Genomic DNA, 21,897 nt, shown 5'->3' with positions numbered 1-21,897 from the left:
TACAGGTGCGGCATGTTCTGAGTGTGTAAACTCATACTAGCAGACGGCTAGACCTGCACTTCCAGACCTTCACAGTGCCACCTGCTGTTTAAAAGATCGACTAACCTGATTTCAGCTGCTTCTAAATTGTAATTTAAACTATTTTTCTACTATAAAATATTAGGCTGTGATTGAATAGATTATTATATGAAATATTAAACGTACTAGATTTTTGATTTAATGCAATAATTCTGTTGTATTTTTTTAATTGTATTTGTAAATATATATTGTTCAGTTGCTTCAATATTTTCAGACATTTGTTGTTGTTTTTTTATCATTAAGGATTTATCACTGTTTCGTATTGAGTTGAGGGAATAAATATTATCTACAATACATTTCTTCACATACAATTATAGTACTCTAAGTAATTTTCTCACAACAAACTTTATTTTTGTGTACTTTTTCATAAGTCCTACAAGTCAAGTTGTAAACAATGCATGGAAAAATGGTGAAAAATAATAATTGGAGTAATAATTATTTTTTACGTAGAAAATCACATCAAATAAAATAAATGCTTTACATTCTTGTTGGGAAGATTTTTCATTTCTAGAGCAAAAAAACTGGAATATCTTCAGTCTTTGATACACTGTATTAGTGTTGGCAGAGACCCACTTTTAATTAAAAAATTAGTTTTGATTTCACCTAATAGAGCTCATATTGTAAATTCTATGCAAATTTAATTGATATTTTGATTTCCAAAAAACATGTTTGTAATTATTACATAACTTGTAAATAATTGATAAACTGTTATTGTGTTACTGTTATTGTCTTAGGTAGCACTCTTAGATAGATAATACAGAAATATGTACAGTAGACCTATACAGCACTAAAATATGTTACAAATAATAATTGCGCTATATTATAGGCTGCATTTTATTTTAACTTTTTTACTTTAAATTTTTTCTTTTATTTTGCCAGAAAACATTGCTAGAAAATTGTACAATGGTACAATAATAGATAAAATAAGAGCAAGCTGCAAATATCATAAAATAATGCTCTTTTGACACTAATTTTAATCAAATCAAACACTGAAATAATTATTTGTTAGTGTAATATTTTACACCACATTGATTTATGCCATAAAACTTGATAATTTTCAGGAATCGCTTTAATAATCAATAACCTTACTGGCGTTTCTGATGTTGCTACTTGCTAGAAAGTGCTGGTCTGAGTGTGCAGTTGGGTCTCCGTACCTGCCGCTTCACCCAACCCAACAGCAGGGGGCACTGTCTGGTCTGGAAGTGCAGGTCTGTGCGTGCAGTTGGGTCTCCGGGCCTGCAGCTTCCCCTTAGTCTGTAAACTAGGTTTGGTTTGACTAGTTGTCGCTCTTTGTGATGTACACTCACCTGCCACTTTATTAGGTACATCGACCGTACTATCAGGTTGGAACCCCTTTTGCCTTCACAGCTGCCTTAATCTATCGTGGCATAGATTCAACAAGGTACTGGAAATATTCCTCTGAGATTTTGATTTATATTGACAGCATCACTCAGTTGCTGCAGATTTGTCTCCTGAACATCCATGATGCAAAGTTTCATCAAATCTCAAATGTGCTCTAGTGGATTGGGATCTAGAGACTGTGGAGGCCATTAGAGTATAGTGAACTCATTGTCATGTTCAAGAAACCAGTATGGGATGATTTGTGCTTTATGACATGGTGCGTTATCCTGCTGGCAATCTTTCAGTTTAATATATATATATATATATATATATATTATGAAGGAATATATGATTTCGTTTACTTGTTTATATATTTCTATTTATTTATTGTTTTTGTCGGTTTTGTCCTCCATACACATTAATAAATAAACAAATAAATAGGGGTCCCTGGCATGTAAAAGAAAGAAAACTCCTGAAGAAAGTCTTTTGTGTCCAGAGGGGGCGCGCTTGATAACCCGGCTCTTGACGCTGTTTCCTGGGTGCACAGAGCGTCACACACACATACAGAGGCCGTCCTGTACTATGTGGCGGAGCGAGTGTGCGCCGGTGCGCGTGCATGTGAGAGAGGCAGGGTTGGGGCAGAGTTTCGGAGCACGTTCAGTTGACAGGCGTCGCCGTTGCTACTCGATTCCGATCACAACATAAGCGAAGACACGGAGCTGTCGCGAGATACTCGCCTTTAACTGGATTAAGCCGAGAAAAGCCGTTTTTGGACGGACCAAGCTGAAAGCGGATGAGCGCAGCCCGCGGGAGGGCAACTGTGTTTCTGCGGCGGGGTCCAGTTAGCGAAAGATGAACAAAAACCACCGAGTGCCGAGCAACCGAACTCTGAACGCCGTGGAGGTGAAGAGCAAGGTGCGTAGCCAGAAGGGCCAATTACTTTAATTAGTGTTAAGCCAAAGAACAGGCTAGTCTTCGTGTTAGGAATAGATTTAGCAGAGCCTTTGGGTGTTAAGACAAACAGTCACACTGACCTGTGCTAAGTTTTGCCAACCTTGTGAGTTCAGTCGACCGTTGCTTTGAGTGCACTGAGGACACTGTAAAAGTCCCTGTTGTGGAGAAATGGTTTGTTTTGACAGGTGATCTGTTATCTTATGCTGTCAGGACTTTATTTTAGATCAGATGTAATTCATAAAAGTTATTTTTGGTATGTTTTATAAAAGTTATAAAACCCTTGTGTTTGACTACATCTAAATATGTCTATAATCTTATACCAAATCGGTTTCATTAGTTAATAACTATATTAATAATAATGAACAATACTTGTATGTAATTTATCACAGTTCAACATTTACTAATGCATTATTACAATAAAAACGTCATTAAGTTATTACACTATAAGTGAACATGTATTCATAATAACCTACTATTTTTATTAACTAATGTTAGCAAAGATGAATAAATACTGTAATAAATGTATTTTTCTTTGTTCATTCGTGTTAGTAAGTACAATAACCTATATAAGTGTTTCCAACAAATCTGTTTAATATTCACTGATTTTGAAAATGACTAATGAGTAATTAATCTGTGACGAGTAGCAGCTTATTTAAAACTGATATAAGTTATTCATTACATAATAGCACACATATCACTTGCTTTTTATAGTAGTAAATTAGTGTTTTTAATATTGAAATAATTTGGAAACTGTGGTTCGGATATCAGATCTTTACACTATGTAATATTCTTGCTGTTCACTACTGCTACAGATTTACTTGTGGCCATTTAAATAAAACTTGACAGACTGGAATAGATGCTTGTATTATTTAAGTAGTTGTAGTTCAAGTGACAAAACAAAGCATCATTTGGTAATACATAGTAAGTAGTAAAACTGGAATAGGGGCTAAAGCTGGAAGTGAATAACTGATATCAGAACAGTAGATCCTCATAGAACTCAATGGAGCAATCTTACAATGTGTTTTAGTAACAATAGAGTAGAAAGTTTAGTACATTTAAAGTACATTTAAAAAGACGAGCATCTACATTTTAATGTAGTTACTACTGGAATAACTAAAAATAAAATGAGTATTGTAGTTTGTTAGAATATTAGTTTTTTGTTTTGTAATAAGTGTCATAATGGTTTGTCATGGCTCTGTATTTGTTCATCAAAAGCCATTCCTCTCCTAAACCTGTTTTCTTACAGTCTTTTAGTGAACAATCAGGTGATAGCTCATCTTTTATTGCAAACTTTACATCAACATGACAAGATCAGGTTTGAGGAAATTAAATATTGACTGTGCTCAACAGAATAAGTTAGATCAAAATATCAAGCTGTAAGAAAGGAGGTAACAGGTACTCATTGTATCTTGCACATTATATCTCAGCTGTTGTGAGACTATGAGACTAATGATACAGGTATTATACACAGCTGAACATCTAAAAAAAGATATTCATAATAGCCTGATAATCTTTGTATTGTCTGTAGTCAGATGTTCAAATCAAATATTGATTTTGTCTCAAACCTGATATAGCCCAGACAGTGTTTGAAACAGCATATATGACACCCAAAATATGTCTAGGATGAGTTATGCCTTTTTTATTATATCTATTTTCATTACATTTTCGTGAAGGGTTTATTATTTGGCAGTGGCACCAGAAATATTAGGAATGTAAAGGGTTTTTTTTTTTGCTCCATGTTTATTCATGTTTTTCGTGTGTTAATCATTATGGATGACACTGTAAACAAGAGCCAGGTCATAGTCACTGCACCAGCACAAAGATTTACAGGTTGAATTTTTAATGGACAAGCCATGCTTAGCTAGTGATGACGATATAAGGCTAAGTCTCAATCCTTCCCTCACATAATTTTTTTTTTCATTACCAAACCACTTTATAACTTGTTATTACACATCCTGAAAGTATTCAAGCTAAATGATTAAAGTAGTCTGTAATCTTTTAATGTATGCCATTCATTTTTTGCCCATGAGTTTCCTTGTTTATGAATAATTTATATGAGTTATTTTTATTACTACCAATGATACTACTGTTTTATAATTAGTTGCTCTATAATACATCTAGTGCTTGGCTTGCTTACTTCCCCTTAAAGTGGTACATCACCAAATATGTGACCTTGGATTTATACATCATCTGAAAGCTGAAAAAATAAGCTTTCCATCGATGTATGGTTTATTTGGACAATAATTGGCGGAGATACAACTATTTAAAAATCTGGAATCTAAGCATTCAAAAAAATCTAAACTTTGGGAAAAGCTAATTTTAAGTTGTGTAAATTAAATTTCCAGCAATGCATATTACTAATAAAAATTTCTTTATGTAATTACAGTAAAACATTTTTAAATGGTGTTCATGAAATTGTGTATTCACAAATATTTTAAGGATTTTTAGACAATCATTTTGATTTGAATAGTATGTTACAGTCCTTAAATACGACTCGTGATCCTAAGACAACGTAACATAAATAAACAACGGCCAATGTGCTCCAACTAAATTATTTATTAACGCAAGGTAATCAGCAAAAAAACAAGAGGGGGAGCCCAACAACATAATAAATAACAACCAAACAAACCTTAAGCAGGTTGGTACTCCCCACTCCAAACAAACATCAAAAGGAAAGTATAAAGAAGAACACAGCAATAAAGTAGGGCTACACAATATATCGTTTCAGAATCAATATCAGAATGCGATCATTCGCAATAGTCACATCGCAAGCATACGCAATGTTGAGTCTGGATTATAATTTAGCAATTAGTAAGTGTCACTGTACACTTGAACGCGACTCATCGGAAAACAATTAAACACTGTTCATTTAGTTGGCATTGTTTTATTTATTGGATCTTGTCGCTTGTAGATTGTTTCTTTTTTTATGCATGCAATCCCCTAGCGAAGCAGTGGCGTAATTGAAATCAACATTCATGACCTAAAATCGATCAAATTTTTCCAGGCTGATTTTATTTCAATTACTTTCTATACCGAGTGTGGAGTCACATGACCCTGGTCTGTTAACCCTTTAATGCACAAGCTATAAAATAGATGTATAAAAAATAAGCTTAGACGGGTTACTTTAGACCATGTAGTGCATCAAAGGGTTAAGAAGACTGATTTATTTATCTGCATCGAGCGCACGCATATGGTGCGGCACGGTCTTCGCACGGTCACAAATCCGCGCACTTTAAAAAAAATCTAATTACACATCACGATGACACATAGCGCAGGCTTTGTGATTGGTCAGTTTGATAGCGGTGATGTGCATGGCACAAATAAAATTTTGTTTGTTCAACGTTAATGTTCAATAAATATTTATAGAAAGTAGATAGTGTGTGTTTCCTTTAATTATTCTAAAATCAAGTAATGCACCCTTTATTCATAAATCTCTCACTGGAATATGTGTGCATATTTACTGTACAAAACTTGTCAGTGAACTATGATGGCAAAAAATGTAATAAATAAAAAATAATAATTGTTCATTAATCGTAATCGAGTTAAAATGTTCAATTAATCGAGATTTTGATTTTAGTCCAAATCGCCCAGCCCTACAGAATCTTCCCAATCAATCTAAAATGATCAATTCTTTCCAAATTGTTGTTTAAGTCATGTAGTAAAATAGCTTTTACATCGCAATATTCTTTCATTTTCTTGTCGGCTTAGTCCCTTTATTAATCCGGGGTCGCCACAGCGGAATGAACCGCCAACTTATCCAGCAAGTTTTTACGCAGTGGATGCCCTTCTAGCCGCAACCCATCTCTGGGAAACATCCACACACACACACATTCACACACACACTCATACACAACGGACAATTTAGCCTACCCAATTCACCTGTACCACATGTCTGTGGACTGTGGGGGAAACCGGAGCACCCGTAGGAAACCCACGCGAAGGCAGGGAGAACATGCAAACTCCACAAAGAAATGCCAACTGAGCCGAGGTTCGACCCAGCAACCTTCCTGCTGTGAGGCGACAGCACTACCTACTGCGCCACTGCCTCGCCCCGTATCGCAATATATATTGTAGAGTAAAAAATATTGCAACGTTAGATTTTCAGAGTATCGTGCAACCCTAGACTTGAGTGTCACAAACATTCTATTATTTAAATTTACATAAAAGAAGAGCATGTGTATTACTTTGCAGTTTGGCATTGGTCGGTGTAATTAGATGTGGAAAAAAAAATTATTTTGAAAGAGTTTCGCTTTAAATTGCTTTATCTTTAAGAGCTTATTTTGGTGTTAATTGCTGTCTTCATGTATTTGTTGGCATTAACTTTCTTTTCTAAACAAAATAGCTATGGGTTTGTAATATCAGCTGGCTATAACATCAAGATCCTAAAACATTTGTTTTTTTAATACTGTTACAAAGCATGTACTGGTGCATTGAACTTTAATACTGCATAAAAAACTATATAATATACATTTATATTTCAGCTTTTTTACAATGAATGAACATGTTTTATTTTTCATTTTTATTTTTAACTGTAACAAAACAGTCCTATGACCTATGTCTGTTGTCATATGACTTCAAAGGACTTCTACTGTTTCTACAGTAGTTATACACAGTCATAATGTTGTTTACCTGTGCCATCTCTGTTTAATGATGTCTGTTTCATGTTGTTAGTTTGGAGCAGAATTCAGACGGTTCTCTTTGGACCGGTCCAAGCCGGGACGATTTGATGAATTCTATGGCTTACTACAGCACGTGCACCGGATCCCTAATGTGGACCTGCTTGTGGGTTACGCCGATGTTCACGGAGACCTGCTGCCAATCAACAACGATGACAACTATCATAAAGCAATCTCCATGGCAACGCCCCTGCTCCGCCTCTTTTTACAGCGAAAAGGTGAGGGCTGAGTTTTTCAATTGGGTCATTGGTCCATCTTCATCTCCATATGTCACTCACACATCACACTCACATGCTTTCCTTTACTCACAGTCCATCTGTATGCTAAGAATTCTGTTTTTTGTGTAATATGCACAAATGTGTTTCAACTGATAACACATGTGGAGGCAATGGCTGTTCTTCAGGAAGTGGTCAGACCAGAAGTGGTGCTTTTGTTTATGTATCAGTCGTATCAGATTATATTGTGACCTGTTCGGTAGTCCTTACAAAAGATGAGTGTTCAGCTAACCTGGTTGCTAGTTAGCATGGGTTAATGGGTTAAAGTCTTAATTTAAATGAGTTTTCTCTAATCCTGTGTTTGATCTGGATTGCAGTAAAACACGCATTACTTCTGATTGTTTATCTTACTTTTTATTACAGTTGTGAAATGTCTTAAATATGATAATAGCACGAGGCAGATTTTATTGCATTATGTCCTGGGATGTGTTTTGCGTTAACTCGTGTGCCTGAGTGTTTCCACTTGTGTGCCACATCCCTTTTCATGATCTTCCATTAACACAAAAACAATTTACAGAAGTAACCGGGCCATTCGAAAAAATCCTTAGTGTTTAGCCCTGTATAAATCTACAATTTCACTCATATTGGTCTTGAAAGGGTCTTTTAAAGTCTTAAATTAAACTTGAAGAAACCTGCAGAAACCTGAATATAAAGTTCTGATCTGGTGACTCTGTGTGGTTTTCTTGTGCCGTGTTGGCCCCAGTCTGTGGGGTGCCCCACTCTAAGCTGTGTCTGTGTGCCATATGACCTGTAGATGGTAAGCCACTTTGTCAGGCGGCGATTAGAGGGGTCACTGTGCAACACTGTGTGGCCTGCGCTTCAATTACACAACAACGCCAGCGCCATGCTGTGACTTGTTGCTATGGCAGATTATGGGACACCGAAGCGCAGAAGGACCTGTCCACTTTTTTACTCCACATGGAGAGTGGGGTGCTGTATCCTGACCTGAGTATTTTAGTCAGTTGAGTGTGTATATAGTAGCACGATATTGGAAAAATCTGATATTGTGATGTTTTATTTTTCTGTGATAAATATTGTGAAATGAATACAGTTTCAGAAGGTGGTTTTAATAGCACTATTTGATGATTTTCTGAGGAATCGAACAGTACAGAAATTGAATGATCAAATTTTTTTTTTTACTTTGTTTTGTCTCGATATTAAAAACATTCTTAGGCCAAGTAAAAGTATTGTTTAGTTTTTACTGTCAGAAGAAATCAGTTAGAAATAAGAGTTTTTTGCTTGTTTTAAGGAAATTATCTGCTAGTGCACGGGGTAAGTGATATTAACTTGTTTTTGCTATGAAATGTGGATATTTGGACTAGAAACAAGACAAAAATATTAAATAAATCATGCAAACTTCATATAAATACAGATACAGTGATAAAATATAATTTTGTAGCTCCCGGTAGGGCTGTGCAATTTGGGGAAAATATCTAATTGCTATCTAAGATATCTAAAATATCTTAATTTTGCAGTCAGGCTTCTGGTCAATATTCTGTATCTGTGGTATGGAGTTAGTTATCTCCTGGTGCCTTTGTGATGTTTTTTTCATATGGTGTATCAGCTGCAAACAACTCTGAAATTGTACTGCTAGCTACTAGATTGCTTGTCACTATAGTAATACTTTTAGTTGACTTTTTAGCAAGACGCTTTTTAAGGTTGTTGTATTTCTTTGTGCTGTGGCAACAATTCTGCGAGAGCTCTTACAAATGACCTGTTTTTATTCTGTCTCTGTGACTTTGAAACCAAAATATTCCTATGTTTCCGACAGGCTATTTTACATTGATATTAATTAATCTATTAATGCTTCTGAAGTGGCAGACGCCATCATCTCACTTGTCTGCGCCTTCCTGTTTGTTTGTTTTATTGTGGGTGTCCCGCATAGTTCAGTTGCGCAGTTCTGATTGGGCAAAACAAAAGTGTGCTCACTCAGTTGTCTAGTAAGAAATTATATAATACATATATTTTTGATATCGCAGCCTCTTGTGATTAGCTAATCACAACGTTTCAAATTGCGATTGAGATTCAATTTCGATTAATCACGCAGCCCTAGCTCCTGGGGCCTCATGTACGAAGACTTGCGTGGAAATCTTACTAAAACATTGCGTACGCACAAAGCTGTAAATGTGCGTACGCAGAAAAAAATTCAGATGTTTGAAACACTACGTACGCCGAATCTCACGCATATTATTTTGTACATCCGAATGAACGTGAAACTGAGCGCAACATGCACGAGCACAAAACCCCTCCCTGCCTCCTCCCCCGTATGAATATGCTAATGACTATGCTAATGGCAAAACCCAACGAAAAAGCAAAGTTTTTGTGCGTACGCAGCGTTGATACATGAGGCCCCTGGTCTGTTATTGTTCAGACTGGACTTTGCTTTTCTTTGCGATTATGACTATTGCGGATGCACACATTGCAATATCAATGCTGAAATGATATATTGTGCAGCACTTGTATGTAGGTTTAATTAGATGTATGTAATGTAATGCCCTAAATGAGACATAGGATAAATTGCATACTTGTTACAGGCTAAATAATGTTCAGATCTGAAACCCAGTAAGATATCCTACCATCTAGCTTCTACTGTGATCTTCAGAAGCAACATTTCTGATTGAAAAGGTGCCCAGGAGAAGGTCCAGATTTGATGTCAAAGTTTGACCTGATTTTGTTACATTTGCTACAATTTAAACATTGTAAATATGGACCATAACCATAACTACACTGATAATGATGTACAAAATATGTGGTAACTAACTCTGATTAGAGTATAAGTAGACTGTCTGCTTAATATCTGCTCAACCAACTAACTACAAGAAACATTGAAACTACATCTGACCCAAACCTTAAAGTCTACTAATACTTGTTGGCATATATTTTCAATGTAACTTGTAGTCAATAAAATGTGCAAAAGGGACCATCAAAATAAAGTGACGCCAAGTTTGGCATACAGAGACAACAAGCCAGTAATTGGCACTAACAGCCACTATCACATACAGTCCTGTAGTCCTGCTGGTCTGCTGTCAATAAGACTCTTTCAGAAAAGGTCACATGTTTACATGAGCGTAAATCTGATTTAACAGTAAGGGGGGACAATAAATATAAAATTTCTTTTAAAATTTCTTTTATAAGCATTTTTTGAAGGGGACACAAATAATACAGCGGAATTGTACTATTAAAGATATGTCCCCGCTGTTAAAAATGGTTTTATCATAATTATTATTATTATAGCATGTATATGTAGATGTGTGTGTACATCATTATGATTATTCTCAATGTTTTCTCAGGTTCAATGGCAAAGCAAATTTTTCTTCAAACTATTTATTGCATTGTTTGTTGTGTTGTTTACAGTCAACAGACTGACCCCTGAAGCAGAATAAATGCAGGAAAATTGCTTAATATGTAATCTTTTTGTACTTGGCGTTTAGCTGCACTGAAAAATAATCTTATGTCTATTTTCTCTGTCATTTTATCCAATACATGACACTGCCAGGCAAGTTTGTTTATACTGTAGCACATTTTATACACAATGGCAATTCAAAGTGCTTTACATAAAGAATGCAAAACTATCATAAAATAATCACAACAATAAAAACAAAGAATTAAAAAAGGGTTAACATTTTAATTTCAAATTAATTGAGTCACTTAAAATAGAATAGAAACTGATTATACAAATATACAGTGGGTCTAGTTTGGACGTAGCACAGTGCTCATTTAGCAAATACACAGCCTAACAATATGATAATTGTGGTCATTAATGTTAAGTTAACATTATGCCAAGTCGTCACAAATGAAACAATGCATGGGAAACGGCTTTAGCGTTAGCAACAAGCTATTGTTAACTAAATAAGTAATTTTAATCGCTAATACACCAGATTCATGGAGAATTACATCGGTAATCAGCATTTTTGTCGCAACTGTTTTATGAACCAGTCTGTATTAACTACATTGAGAAAAATCGCTTTATTTAAGGTGAATAAAATCCCCTACTTACTTACTGAAATTGTGTGTGTGAGTGTTTGTTTGTATGAGTAGGTGAGATGAGCAGTGGATCGAACTACTCTGAGGAAGGGGAGGGGGAACTCAACTGTTTCTAAATGCATTTTAAATAATGAATTCAGTTTTCTTTCTACTTAGACAATTATTTTATCTTTATATACATATATTTTTCTGTGTGGAGTTTGCATGTTTGCATGGGGGGACAACCCTCGGATGGGAGGGGACATGCCCCCCCTATATCCCCCCATGACATGTTGGGTTGTATTTTATTTACACAACTCTTATGTAAGCTAACTGGTAGTAAATGTACAAGCAGCAGGGCTGGAAATGAGTGATGGATTGTTGCATTGAACAAAATTCATCACAAATTCACGATAATGGGAAACCAAATATACGTTTAGATTAAGGCTGCACAATATACAGTTTCAGCATCTATATCGCAATGTTCGTATTCGCAATAGTTACAACCACAACAGTCACATCGCAGCACATGCGTTGTTAAATTAGGATAATTTGTGATTAACTAAAAATCACAGTTCAGTACACATGATTTGTTGAGTCAGTTAAATTCAACCATTATCTATTACGCCTGTTTCACACCGCAAGCGAAAGCAGTGCGTGAGCAGAGCGTGCGCAGCGCGTAAGGAGAGCAGAAGCAGCACGCAGGCATTTGCCTTTCACACCAGCTGCGTCTGCAGCACGCAACTCTTCGGCAGCTCAATTTATCTCTGTCTATTCTAGTTACATTTCTGTTTTTATCTTTCTCTCTATATACAAATACTTCTAAAAAAAAACTCATCTGCACCAAGGCCCACAGCAACCTCCTTCTATGCTGTTTCTTTAACCTGCAAGTCTTTATTTTACAAATTATATAGATCACAGAGTGCTGTCTGCTTCACACTCTCTATGAGGAGTGCCATTCATGTCTGGTGCACTCAGAAGACAATCGCCTGTGATGTGTCATTTAGTTTTTGATTGTCAGGTTGTTGTAGGCCTAGCTATAATAATATTTATACAATATAGTTATGATATTTATACATATTCAAACAGTGTTACTTTCTCCGCTTTAGTAATGTCCAGTAGTAGAGTAACAGCTCGTGCAAAGGATGAGACAGACAAAAGTGATCAATGCTCAATGATCACTTTCTATTTCGCCTCTCCAGCAACCCTAGTGTGCAACTTAAGCAAAACGGATACTAAAATTGTTTTACATTTGGTTTTGTAGTTCGGGCCTAAATAAATGTTTGTTGCAGTTTTAAATCGTTTAAGTTAATTTGATTGACTATATATAAATCAGTGGATATTATTAACGCATTTATTGGATAAAATTGCTACTTTTTTCTGTCATTCAATGTATTTTAGTCATTATTACACTCACTTTAATTTAGCGTGACGCTGAAGCGCTGCTGCTGCGTGCGGTATGAAAGCTCTGATCTGTAAAAATAGAAAACGAAAAAACACGCACAGCTCACGCTCTGCTTACGCGCTGCTGACGCTTGTTTTTACTTAGATGCATTTTTTAAGGCCTTTGACTTTTAGATTTAAAGCAAATTTAAACCATTTGGGAACAAGAAATTACAGGCCCTTTTTTACACAGATCTACGAACTACCTGTGACGTTATTTTAATGACAAATGTCGTGAGCACAGTAATAAATACAAGATCGCATTTATGTAATAGCCTTCGAGCATGCGGATCTTTTTGCTTGTGCGCCGATTTCCTCTGCTCGTGCACAAAACTTCTTGCACGCCCCCTCAAATATGTTTGCGCTGTTATAATGCACTAACCCTTTAATTTGGTGTGATTATGACCCTCTATTAAAAAAAACACGACTAAATGTTTTGAATGAGAAGCTGTAATGTAGCCATGGCAGGATCAATTTTGGCTTGGCTTCCCGACATGGAATAATGAATGTAGCGGAAAACATGCAAGGTATTAAAATCGAAAAAAATTATGATATATTAATCCTAAGGTATATGTAAAGGTTTTTCTTTTAAGTGTTTTTTTTCATGTATTGTAAAGAAATCTGTGTTTTTAAAACTAATGAAGATAGCAGAAGGCAATGATTTATTTAAATTATATAGCCTGACATGTTTAATTTTCCAAAATATTGTAAATGTTTCCTAAAATGAAATATATTGTATTTAATGGAATTTTTTTGTTTGTTTTGTTTTACTAAAAGATTTAAAATAAACATATGTTAGAGCATTAAACGATAATGGTTTTCAAGGTATACCACTGTTTGGAAAAGTCAAGGTTTTAAAATCGGCAAAATATTCTGTTATACTGTTCCTAAGGTATATGAAAGTTTTATTTTTTTAATGTTTTTTGTTGTTGTTGTTTTTTTAAGACAACAGTATCTTCAGCAGAAAAGATATCCAAAAATGCTTTATATACATATAACATTATATGGTTAATAATGTAACGAAGTTAGTGTTTTGAATTTAATGAAGACAGCAGAAATCAATTATTCATTTGAATTTATTTAGCCTAACAAAATTACTGTTACAAAATATTATAAATGTTTCTCTATTTAATAAAATCTTTTTTGCTGCGTCCAAACTTACCTACTACTCAGTATGTACTGCATTTGAATTGGAATTTACTGCTTGACTGATAGAAAACTAAGTTGTGGACATTATAAATGTGAGTAGTATGAATGAAGCTCAGTCGTATTACATCCGCCATTTTATCATGATCACGTGAAACACTCACTTCTTTCTCATTCATGATTTTTCTCATGGTGCATCATGGTATAGAGTAGCATCCATCGGATGCGCACTTTCAAATCTAGCCAGAAGTAGGCCATCCGGGTACTTCTCGCATACAGTTTTTCTTTTTGTTTCTTTGAATTCGGACATGCTACTCAGCTCACATACTTTTTTTAGCGTACTATATAGTATAAAAGTATGCAATCCAGATGCAGCCATTGTGTTCATACTGGCAAAAAGTTCTTGTTATTTACCCAGACATTTAAAAAGAATATATTTTAGAGCAGTAATCACAATACCGTCAAACAGTGATATTTTTATCCAAGATTATCATATCGTCAGAAACCTATACCAGCCCATGCCTAGCACACTTACTGATTTCTATGTGCTCTCAAATTCTTTAGCAAACAGTAAAATTCAGACACGTGGTGATTTATGAGTTGCATTTATTGTAGAAAGCAATCTACTTTTTGTGTTGATAGCATTTCAGGCCCCGTTTACACTAGTGCGTTTTAGTTTTAAAACGGCGTTGTAGAATGAAAACGATCCGCGTCCACACTCGCGTTTTACCCAGCGTTTCTGAACAGCTCTCCGTCCACACCAAAACGCTGAAAACGCACATCACGTGACCACACACACACTCTCGGGCAAGCGCTCCAGCATTTCTACCCAGATGAGAGCTCTGCTTGTCGGACTGCTCATCACGCATCTCCCGCTGGATCTAATCTCACTATATTTGCTAAACGTGATATTTCATTCATGTTGTTGTCTTTATCTAACGACATAGGCCAATTCCCTGACTTTGGTGATTGGAATCTATTAAGTTACTTGTTCACGGGTAACATGTTTTGGTTAAGCGCAAAGATAAGTTAATGATTAATCCAGGTACAATGACTGATCGCTTGCCTTTATTTCCTACAATGTATAAACTTATTGTATGTTATACTTTTATAATTATCGATTATTAAAACTGATATTCAGCAAAAGAGAGGGTGCGTTTCGTATTTTCACTGAAATTGAAAGGAGGCAGTTGTTATAGGCTCCGTTTTGTTATAAATATCCACACAGTGAAGATGACGCCCATATATGCAGCACGACGCCTCAACATTTCTGCTGTCTGTTAAGTTGCTAATATTAAAAAGAAAATAGGCAGTTCCTTAAATCATGTTTACATTTTATTGTTGAGAAAGTGAAACAACGTAGCCAAGGTGATGTGAATGAAGTTATAAAGTACACTGTTCCCTTTGAAGATTTACCCGTGTCCTCCGTATGTTTCCATATCAAACTGAGAAAGGGGAGACTGCAGCCTTGATCAAACTTGCGAAGTCTGAACTTACAAGAAGAGGATGCGAGACTGAACTGTGTGTGGGCTACTTAATATTGAGGAAAAGCCCCAATCAGATAGGCGAACGTTTGCAGCCCCGCCTCCGTTTTCAGATGTCTCCGTCTTTCCCCATCCACACTGAGACGGAGCAACAGCGTTTTAGAATGAAAACGGCCTCTCCAGCGTTTTCAAAAAGCTCCGTTTTCGGCGCTCGAGAACTCCGGCGTAGTGTGGACGGATGGCGTAACCGTAGCAAAACTTATGCGTTTTCAAACTAAAACGCACTAGTGTAAACGGGGCCTCAGTGTCCTAAAATGCTAAGTAGGCATCTCATAAGAACAGAGCTAGAGACTGAAGTATTTTCTTTTGAAGATTAAAGGCTCACATCACATCCAGAATGTAGTACTGAGTGCTTTGATAAAAGTTAGCACATGCACATACATAAAAAATGTGTGAGTCAGGAGGATGTTTGAAATCACATCAAGGTGCACAATAGAAAGGCTGTCAAACTAACTGCAATCTTTTGTGCCGTGTCTTGCCATCATTGAATGGCACACATTCAGTGATCTGGGTTAAGATATCCTTCGCTCTGGTTGGAGTTCACGTGGGGGATGGGGGGACTGAGGCATTCTTGAGCGGTGTGCCTCGTCTGTGGATTGTGTTTGGAATTCTAGGTTTTGTTCTCTCGTATCCTGCTTTGCATATTCAAGTGGCTTGACTTAAGCTGAGCTTACTGGATCTTTAATTAGGAGGTTTTGTTGGGTGTGAATGCACATCTAAACACTCCAAATGAGGGTTTATATGTTTCTATTGGCGTCCTGTCCCAACAAAGACACGTTTTTTTCAGACACCATCAGGATGACAACAATGCATCCTTGCTTGTTTACCTGCTACCATGGCAGCAGTGAAGAGCCTATGCTGATTGCGGTTAATGATGAGGGATTCTTGAGTGATGATTGTGGCATCCTGGGATAGACATTCAGGTTAGGACACCAAACATAATCATCTAAGAATCAAAGAATGAACCACTGAAAATGACAAGACTATATCAGAATACTGAGAGAAACCCTCAGTTTCTGTGGCTCTGTGCCACTGTTGTGGATATGTGTTTGCTGGTTTAAGGGGTGTTGCCACCTGTGTCTATTTGCACCATGTGATTTCCTGATCAGACATCCTGCTTTGCCACTGCAGTGTCATAATATTGGGTCTTTGCTCTATATTCTCTGTGCTCTACATTCACTGCTCCTTGTTCTCCTGTTCATTAGCAGCTGATTCCAGGACAAAACTTACCTTTCAAATCCTGATGCTTCTCTAGATGGTGTCATAGAAACATGAACGCTTAGAAAGCTAAATTTAAGTTGACATTATTTAATACATCATTCAATACAGACTGAAATGACTCAGTCTAATTAAAAATTGACTGTTTTATTCAGTATTTCTGTATTGTATATTGGTGCTTATTAAGATGAAGTTGATTATTAAGATGCTGTAAAAAATAATATGATAATCTTACAGTAAATTGCAATGAGAAACAATAATTGTCAACCCAATAGGGTTAAGATCGGTTAATCTTACCCATCCTGTGACCAAGAACTTTTCTTCATCTCTCGATAATTCGTTTTGGGATCATTAACTTATCCTGAGGTGAAGTAGCAGTAGGGTTCAGTGCTTTTAAACGTTTTAAGAGCTTTGCTGATGTATGGAGAAGGACTGTGGAAAGATAAATAAAATATCAGCAGATGTCAAATTTGAAAAGGTTTTACTAGACTTTATTGGAGCCAGCACCAGGGAGTAGGCTAGGAATGTTTTCTAAAGATGGCAGCCACAACAAAAAGTGAGTAGAATGACATCTATGATCTGTTCAAGCTCACACATTCAGGTTCACATCATGTGCAAAATCTAAAAAATATTCAATGCCACAATATACTCACTGCAAAGTTCTTTTTTAATTACATTAATGAAATATAATTAAATAAACGATGTCAAAAACTACACACACACACACACACACACACACATATATATATATATATATATATATATATATATATATATATATATATGTATGTATGTATGTATGTATGTATGTATGTATGTATGTATGTATGTATGTATGTATGTATGTATGTTATATTTATATGTTATATATATTATATTTATATATACACACACACAGGGTATCATGAGGTAAATAGCAGTTAACAAATCACCAATTTACTTCCCCATGTCCTTTGGTTTGTAGTGCTGTAGGAAGTGGCTAGTTTGTGTTCACTTTTTTGAAAAATTAGGTTATTGCATGCCTATTAGCAACATGATATGATTTAATGCTTTGAGACTCCTGTGAGCTGTCCAGCAGAATTATTATAAGCATGGAGTGTGGACTTGCTCCCTCTGTACAGCATTCCAAATCTGTCACTTATTATGTCCCATTTCAGTTCAGATGCTGCCTTTTAGAAGAAAGCTGCCTCCACACGTTTACAGGCTAACCTGAACGTTTGAAGGGCTTCTATTTTATCTCTTTTACAAGATGTAAGATAAGACTTTGGTGTCTGTAAAGTTTCAGCCTGAAATACCCATCAGATTATTTTTTATATAATGGAGAAACTGCACATTTTGGTGTCTGATCACAATGTAGCTGTTTTTGTAGCCTGTGGCTTTAAATCCAAATGAGCTGGTTCTCCCCGCCCACTGCTCCAACGTGCGTGTCTGCTTCTCCAGGTAAACAGCAGTCAGTGATAGAAACACACACGGATAAAGCTGAAATATCATCACGAGTCAAAAATACTAAGTACGTTGATTTGATGTATTTGCGGTGGAGTCTACTGTATTAAAGCCTTTCTGAAATGATGAGTCACACACAAATGCCATTTGCAGTACACACACAAAAACATTCTTATATGCTCGTTTACTGACACCATGCGGCCATGGTGATTATAGTGGTCAAGAATTACATAACGGTCATCGCCAATAGATTAGTGGTTAAGTGTGCCGACATATAGCACCATGGTACTCACGGCGACCCGACTCGAGGTCCTTTGCCAACCCGTGTCCTCTCTCTGCTTCCAATACTTTCCTGTCTGCAACCTCTACTGTCCTTTCCAAATAAAAGTGAAAAACCCCTAAACAAAAGTAATAAATAAATAACAAAGAATTACATAGTGATTTTACTCTATTACAAAAAAGATCTGTTTTTTTAAACATTTTAAACTCATAAAATTCATTATTGAGGTGCAGATGATCACATAGAGTTGTAACATATCTTTTAATCTTATTTTCTTTGCAAAAAGAAAACCACATGTTCTCTGGACATGTGTGTAAATGTTATTATAGAGACATGGTGAGACATGGTGCCTGTCAATCAATTCAGTCAGTGGACAACAAAAAACACACTTCTACGTCATGTTGTGGTGGGCCTCAAAATCACTGGGATTTGGATCATATTTTAAGGTCAGGAATTTTTTTAAAGAGACTTGCTGAGTTTTTATCACTCCAATTATGTCTGTGTTCTGTCCAAACAGCTTATTGAAAATTTAAAATTGCTTTTTATAGGTGCCCTTTAAATAAAACTACAGCATGGATTTTTTTTGAATGAGGTAGTAGTTAAATAATTGATGCGTCAGCTAATAGCATTAGCATTAATCTGTCTTCTGTTCACTATAATTAAATCTTCCACCTGTGGCTGCTTCTAATAATAGCACCGTGATTCATTTCATTCATTACACATCATTTCCATTCCTTTGATAGTTTTCTCAGCGCGTCTCTGGGATCCTCCCTGCCGGCCTCACCTGTCTCATCAGGTGTGGTTCAGAAAAGCATCTGGAATAGTTTCTACTAGAGCGCACAGTGACTTATGCTTTAGGAATCTGCCCACTCGTTCCCTGCCTCTTTCGCTTTTACAATCCCCTTTCTTTTCTGATACCACAAATTTGTTTACTTTTCCATTCAGGTCATCAGCTGAATGAGGGGGCGGGGATGGGTTTGTATTTTATTGACACCTATGACGTCTGCAGCTTTTATTGGCGTTTCTGGTTTAGGAGGAGCCGCTTTAATAAGAGGGAGGAATTCCAGGGTCAAGGAATCTCACGGAGATACACAGAAGCTCTGGAACACTGTTATGTCATCGTGCCCGTATAGAGAAGGCCAGCGCCATCGGCCCAGTGCAGGCACTGAAGCGGAGCGGGATGAGGGTGCGCTGTGTGGTGGAAGAGGTTGTACTTCTCGGGAGGGGGGGAAGGGTCAGTTAGCTGCAGGACTGGGGGGAGACGTCATACTGTTTGGAATGTGGTCGGACTCTGATCACCTCTGCTGATTAGATTAGATTAGACAGGACAGGAAGGCTACACATGGGTGTGAAAAATGAACCTGTACTTGAGCGTATAGGCCCTGTTCCCACCTGTTGCTTATTAATGCATTTTCAGTGACACAATCACTGATGTCCAGAAAAAAAAAGTATTACCATTTCCCCCTGGTGTTATTGAATGCATCTTTTGTGACCGCTTGTGTTTGAATTTTGTCTACTCATCATTATTTCATCATGGTATGCATCATTTTGATTAGAAGGCTCTGTGCAACACACATGCAGGTATGGGAATCGTTACATTTATGCATTTAGCAGATGCTTTTTATCTATATCAGAGATGTCCAAACTAGGGGCCGCGAGCCAAAGTTGGCCCATGGTAACCTTTGATTTGGCCCACCATCCCATCTGAGAAGAGAGGGAGAATGAAGACTGCCATTTCTAATTTAATGTAACCTTTTGTTTGTTTGTTTTATTGCTTGAAAAGCTTATTTAAAGTTTCAATTAAGTGATTCAAATTTTTTCTTAATGTACCAACTGTCACCCGACAGATCCAGAGGACAATCCAGAGATATCAGTGAGCAAATAAAGGCAAAGGCAGATTCTACTTGTATTTAGCATTGAACTTCACTGTGCTATAAATGTGATTATTTTTTATTGTAATAAGTTATAATAAAAAAATATGCTGCATTAGTTAACATTAGTTATTAGTTAACTAATTATTTAATTAATTAGTAAACAAAGTATTGTTTTCGATTTATTTTTTAAATATTATAAAAAATGAACATAGTTTTTGGTATATTTAGCTTTGGTCCATGGCTCTCAATGATGGCCCTTCATACGAAAAGTTTGGACACCCCTTATCTAAAGTACTTACATCTGTTAATACACACCCAGAGCACTGGGTTGCCCATGGAGCAGTTGGGGGTTCGGTGCCTTGCTCAAAGGAATCCGCTCAGCCATGGTATTAAGGTGGATATTCACTCTCCTCACCAACAATTCCTCTTAAGGGAATTCACAAACGGATCTAATTCCAATTCTGGAAGTCACCATTAGATTTCAAAAGGATTTTTGACTAACAGTTTTACTATTCATGTGCAAATACATATTTCAAAAATTTACATTTTAACTAGAATTAGTTTTATTGTTTTTGTTTATGATTGGAAAATTATGTATGGCTAGGCATGGGACGATGACCGTTTTCAAGGTATACAGCAGTGGTCACCAGACTTGTTCCTGGAGGGCCGGTGTCCTGGAGATTTTAGCTCCAACCCTAATCAAACACACCTGAACAATCTAATCAAGGTCTTACTAGGTATACTTGAAACATCCAGGCAGGTGTGTTGAGGCAAGTTGGAGCTAAATCCTGCAGGGACACCGGCCCTCCAGGACCGAGATTGGTGACCACTGGTATACAGTCAAGGTTTTAAAACTCAAAATTTTCTGCAATACCGTTCCTAAAGTATGAGTACCATTTTTTATTTACGTTTTTGTTTTTTTAACAGGGGTCCAAGCGCTTTATCAAACTATACGGGGAGGCTCAACAAATGATAATTATAAACGTTTACAAAGCGATGTAATACTTTCGAAAATCATGATCACAATGTATATTCTTGCCTAATATCCAATGGCCATAAAGTGATAAATTTTTTTATAAATTGTAAAAATATTGGTGTTTGTGATGCAGCAAGTCCAGAGATTGTCGTGTACTCCTTGAATTTATATAAAATTCACTTTAATGTGATACGACTTAAATGGGGTCATAAATGAATATTTTCTCAATTGAAATGAGTAGTGGCTTGGACCCAGGAACAGTATTCCATACATCACGACTTAACAAGCAGATATTCAGAATGAACAAGCTCTTAATGTAACATTGAAATGCCAGTTCACGCCTTTAAGATTCTAAAGTTTCATCTTTGTTCAAACAAAGCAAATTGCAGCATACGGACATGTGGATGTGAACGTTTATTATCTTTCTGTTTCTAGATTGCACCGGTGCAGGACCATACAGTCGTGATCTAATTCGAATACAGAATCACTTCTGAACTAGGGCTGTGCGATATGGGCAAAAGAAACCTATTACGATTTTCTTAAACAATATTGGGATTTTGATTTTAATCACGATTTTGTCAAATACAAACTGAATCTGTTTACATTGCGAATCTGAATCTCATTTCAAAAGAAAAACCATTAGCTCTTTATCAAAGACCTGTAACATGTCTCTAAAACAGACATAA

The 21,897-nt window shown here is 36.4% G+C and overlaps 1 protein-coding gene across 1 annotated transcript in view; it reads left to right on the top strand.

Annotated features, from left to right (window-relative positions):
* Nucleotides 1-2,271: 2,271 nt before the first annotated feature.
* pard6b (par-6 partitioning defective 6 homolog beta (C. elegans)) overlaps nt 2,272-21,897 on the top strand; it is a 37,161-nt gene continuing 17,535 nt past the window's right edge. Inside the window, 2 exon segments of the mRNA NM_001102675.1 lie at nt 2,272-2,334; nt 7,045-7,267. Coding sequence (NP_001096145.1) covers nt 2,272-2,334; nt 7,045-7,267 — 286 coding nt within the window.

Source organism: Danio rerio, chromosome 23, assembly GCF_049306965.1.
Source record: "Danio rerio strain Tuebingen ecotype United States chromosome 23, GRCz12tu, whole genome shotgun sequence".
Taxonomy (NCBI): Eukaryota; Metazoa; Chordata; class Actinopteri; order Cypriniformes; family Danionidae; genus Danio; species Danio rerio.
Note: the sequence above shows the minus strand (reverse complement) of the source record. Positions and strands in the feature narration are given on the sequence as shown.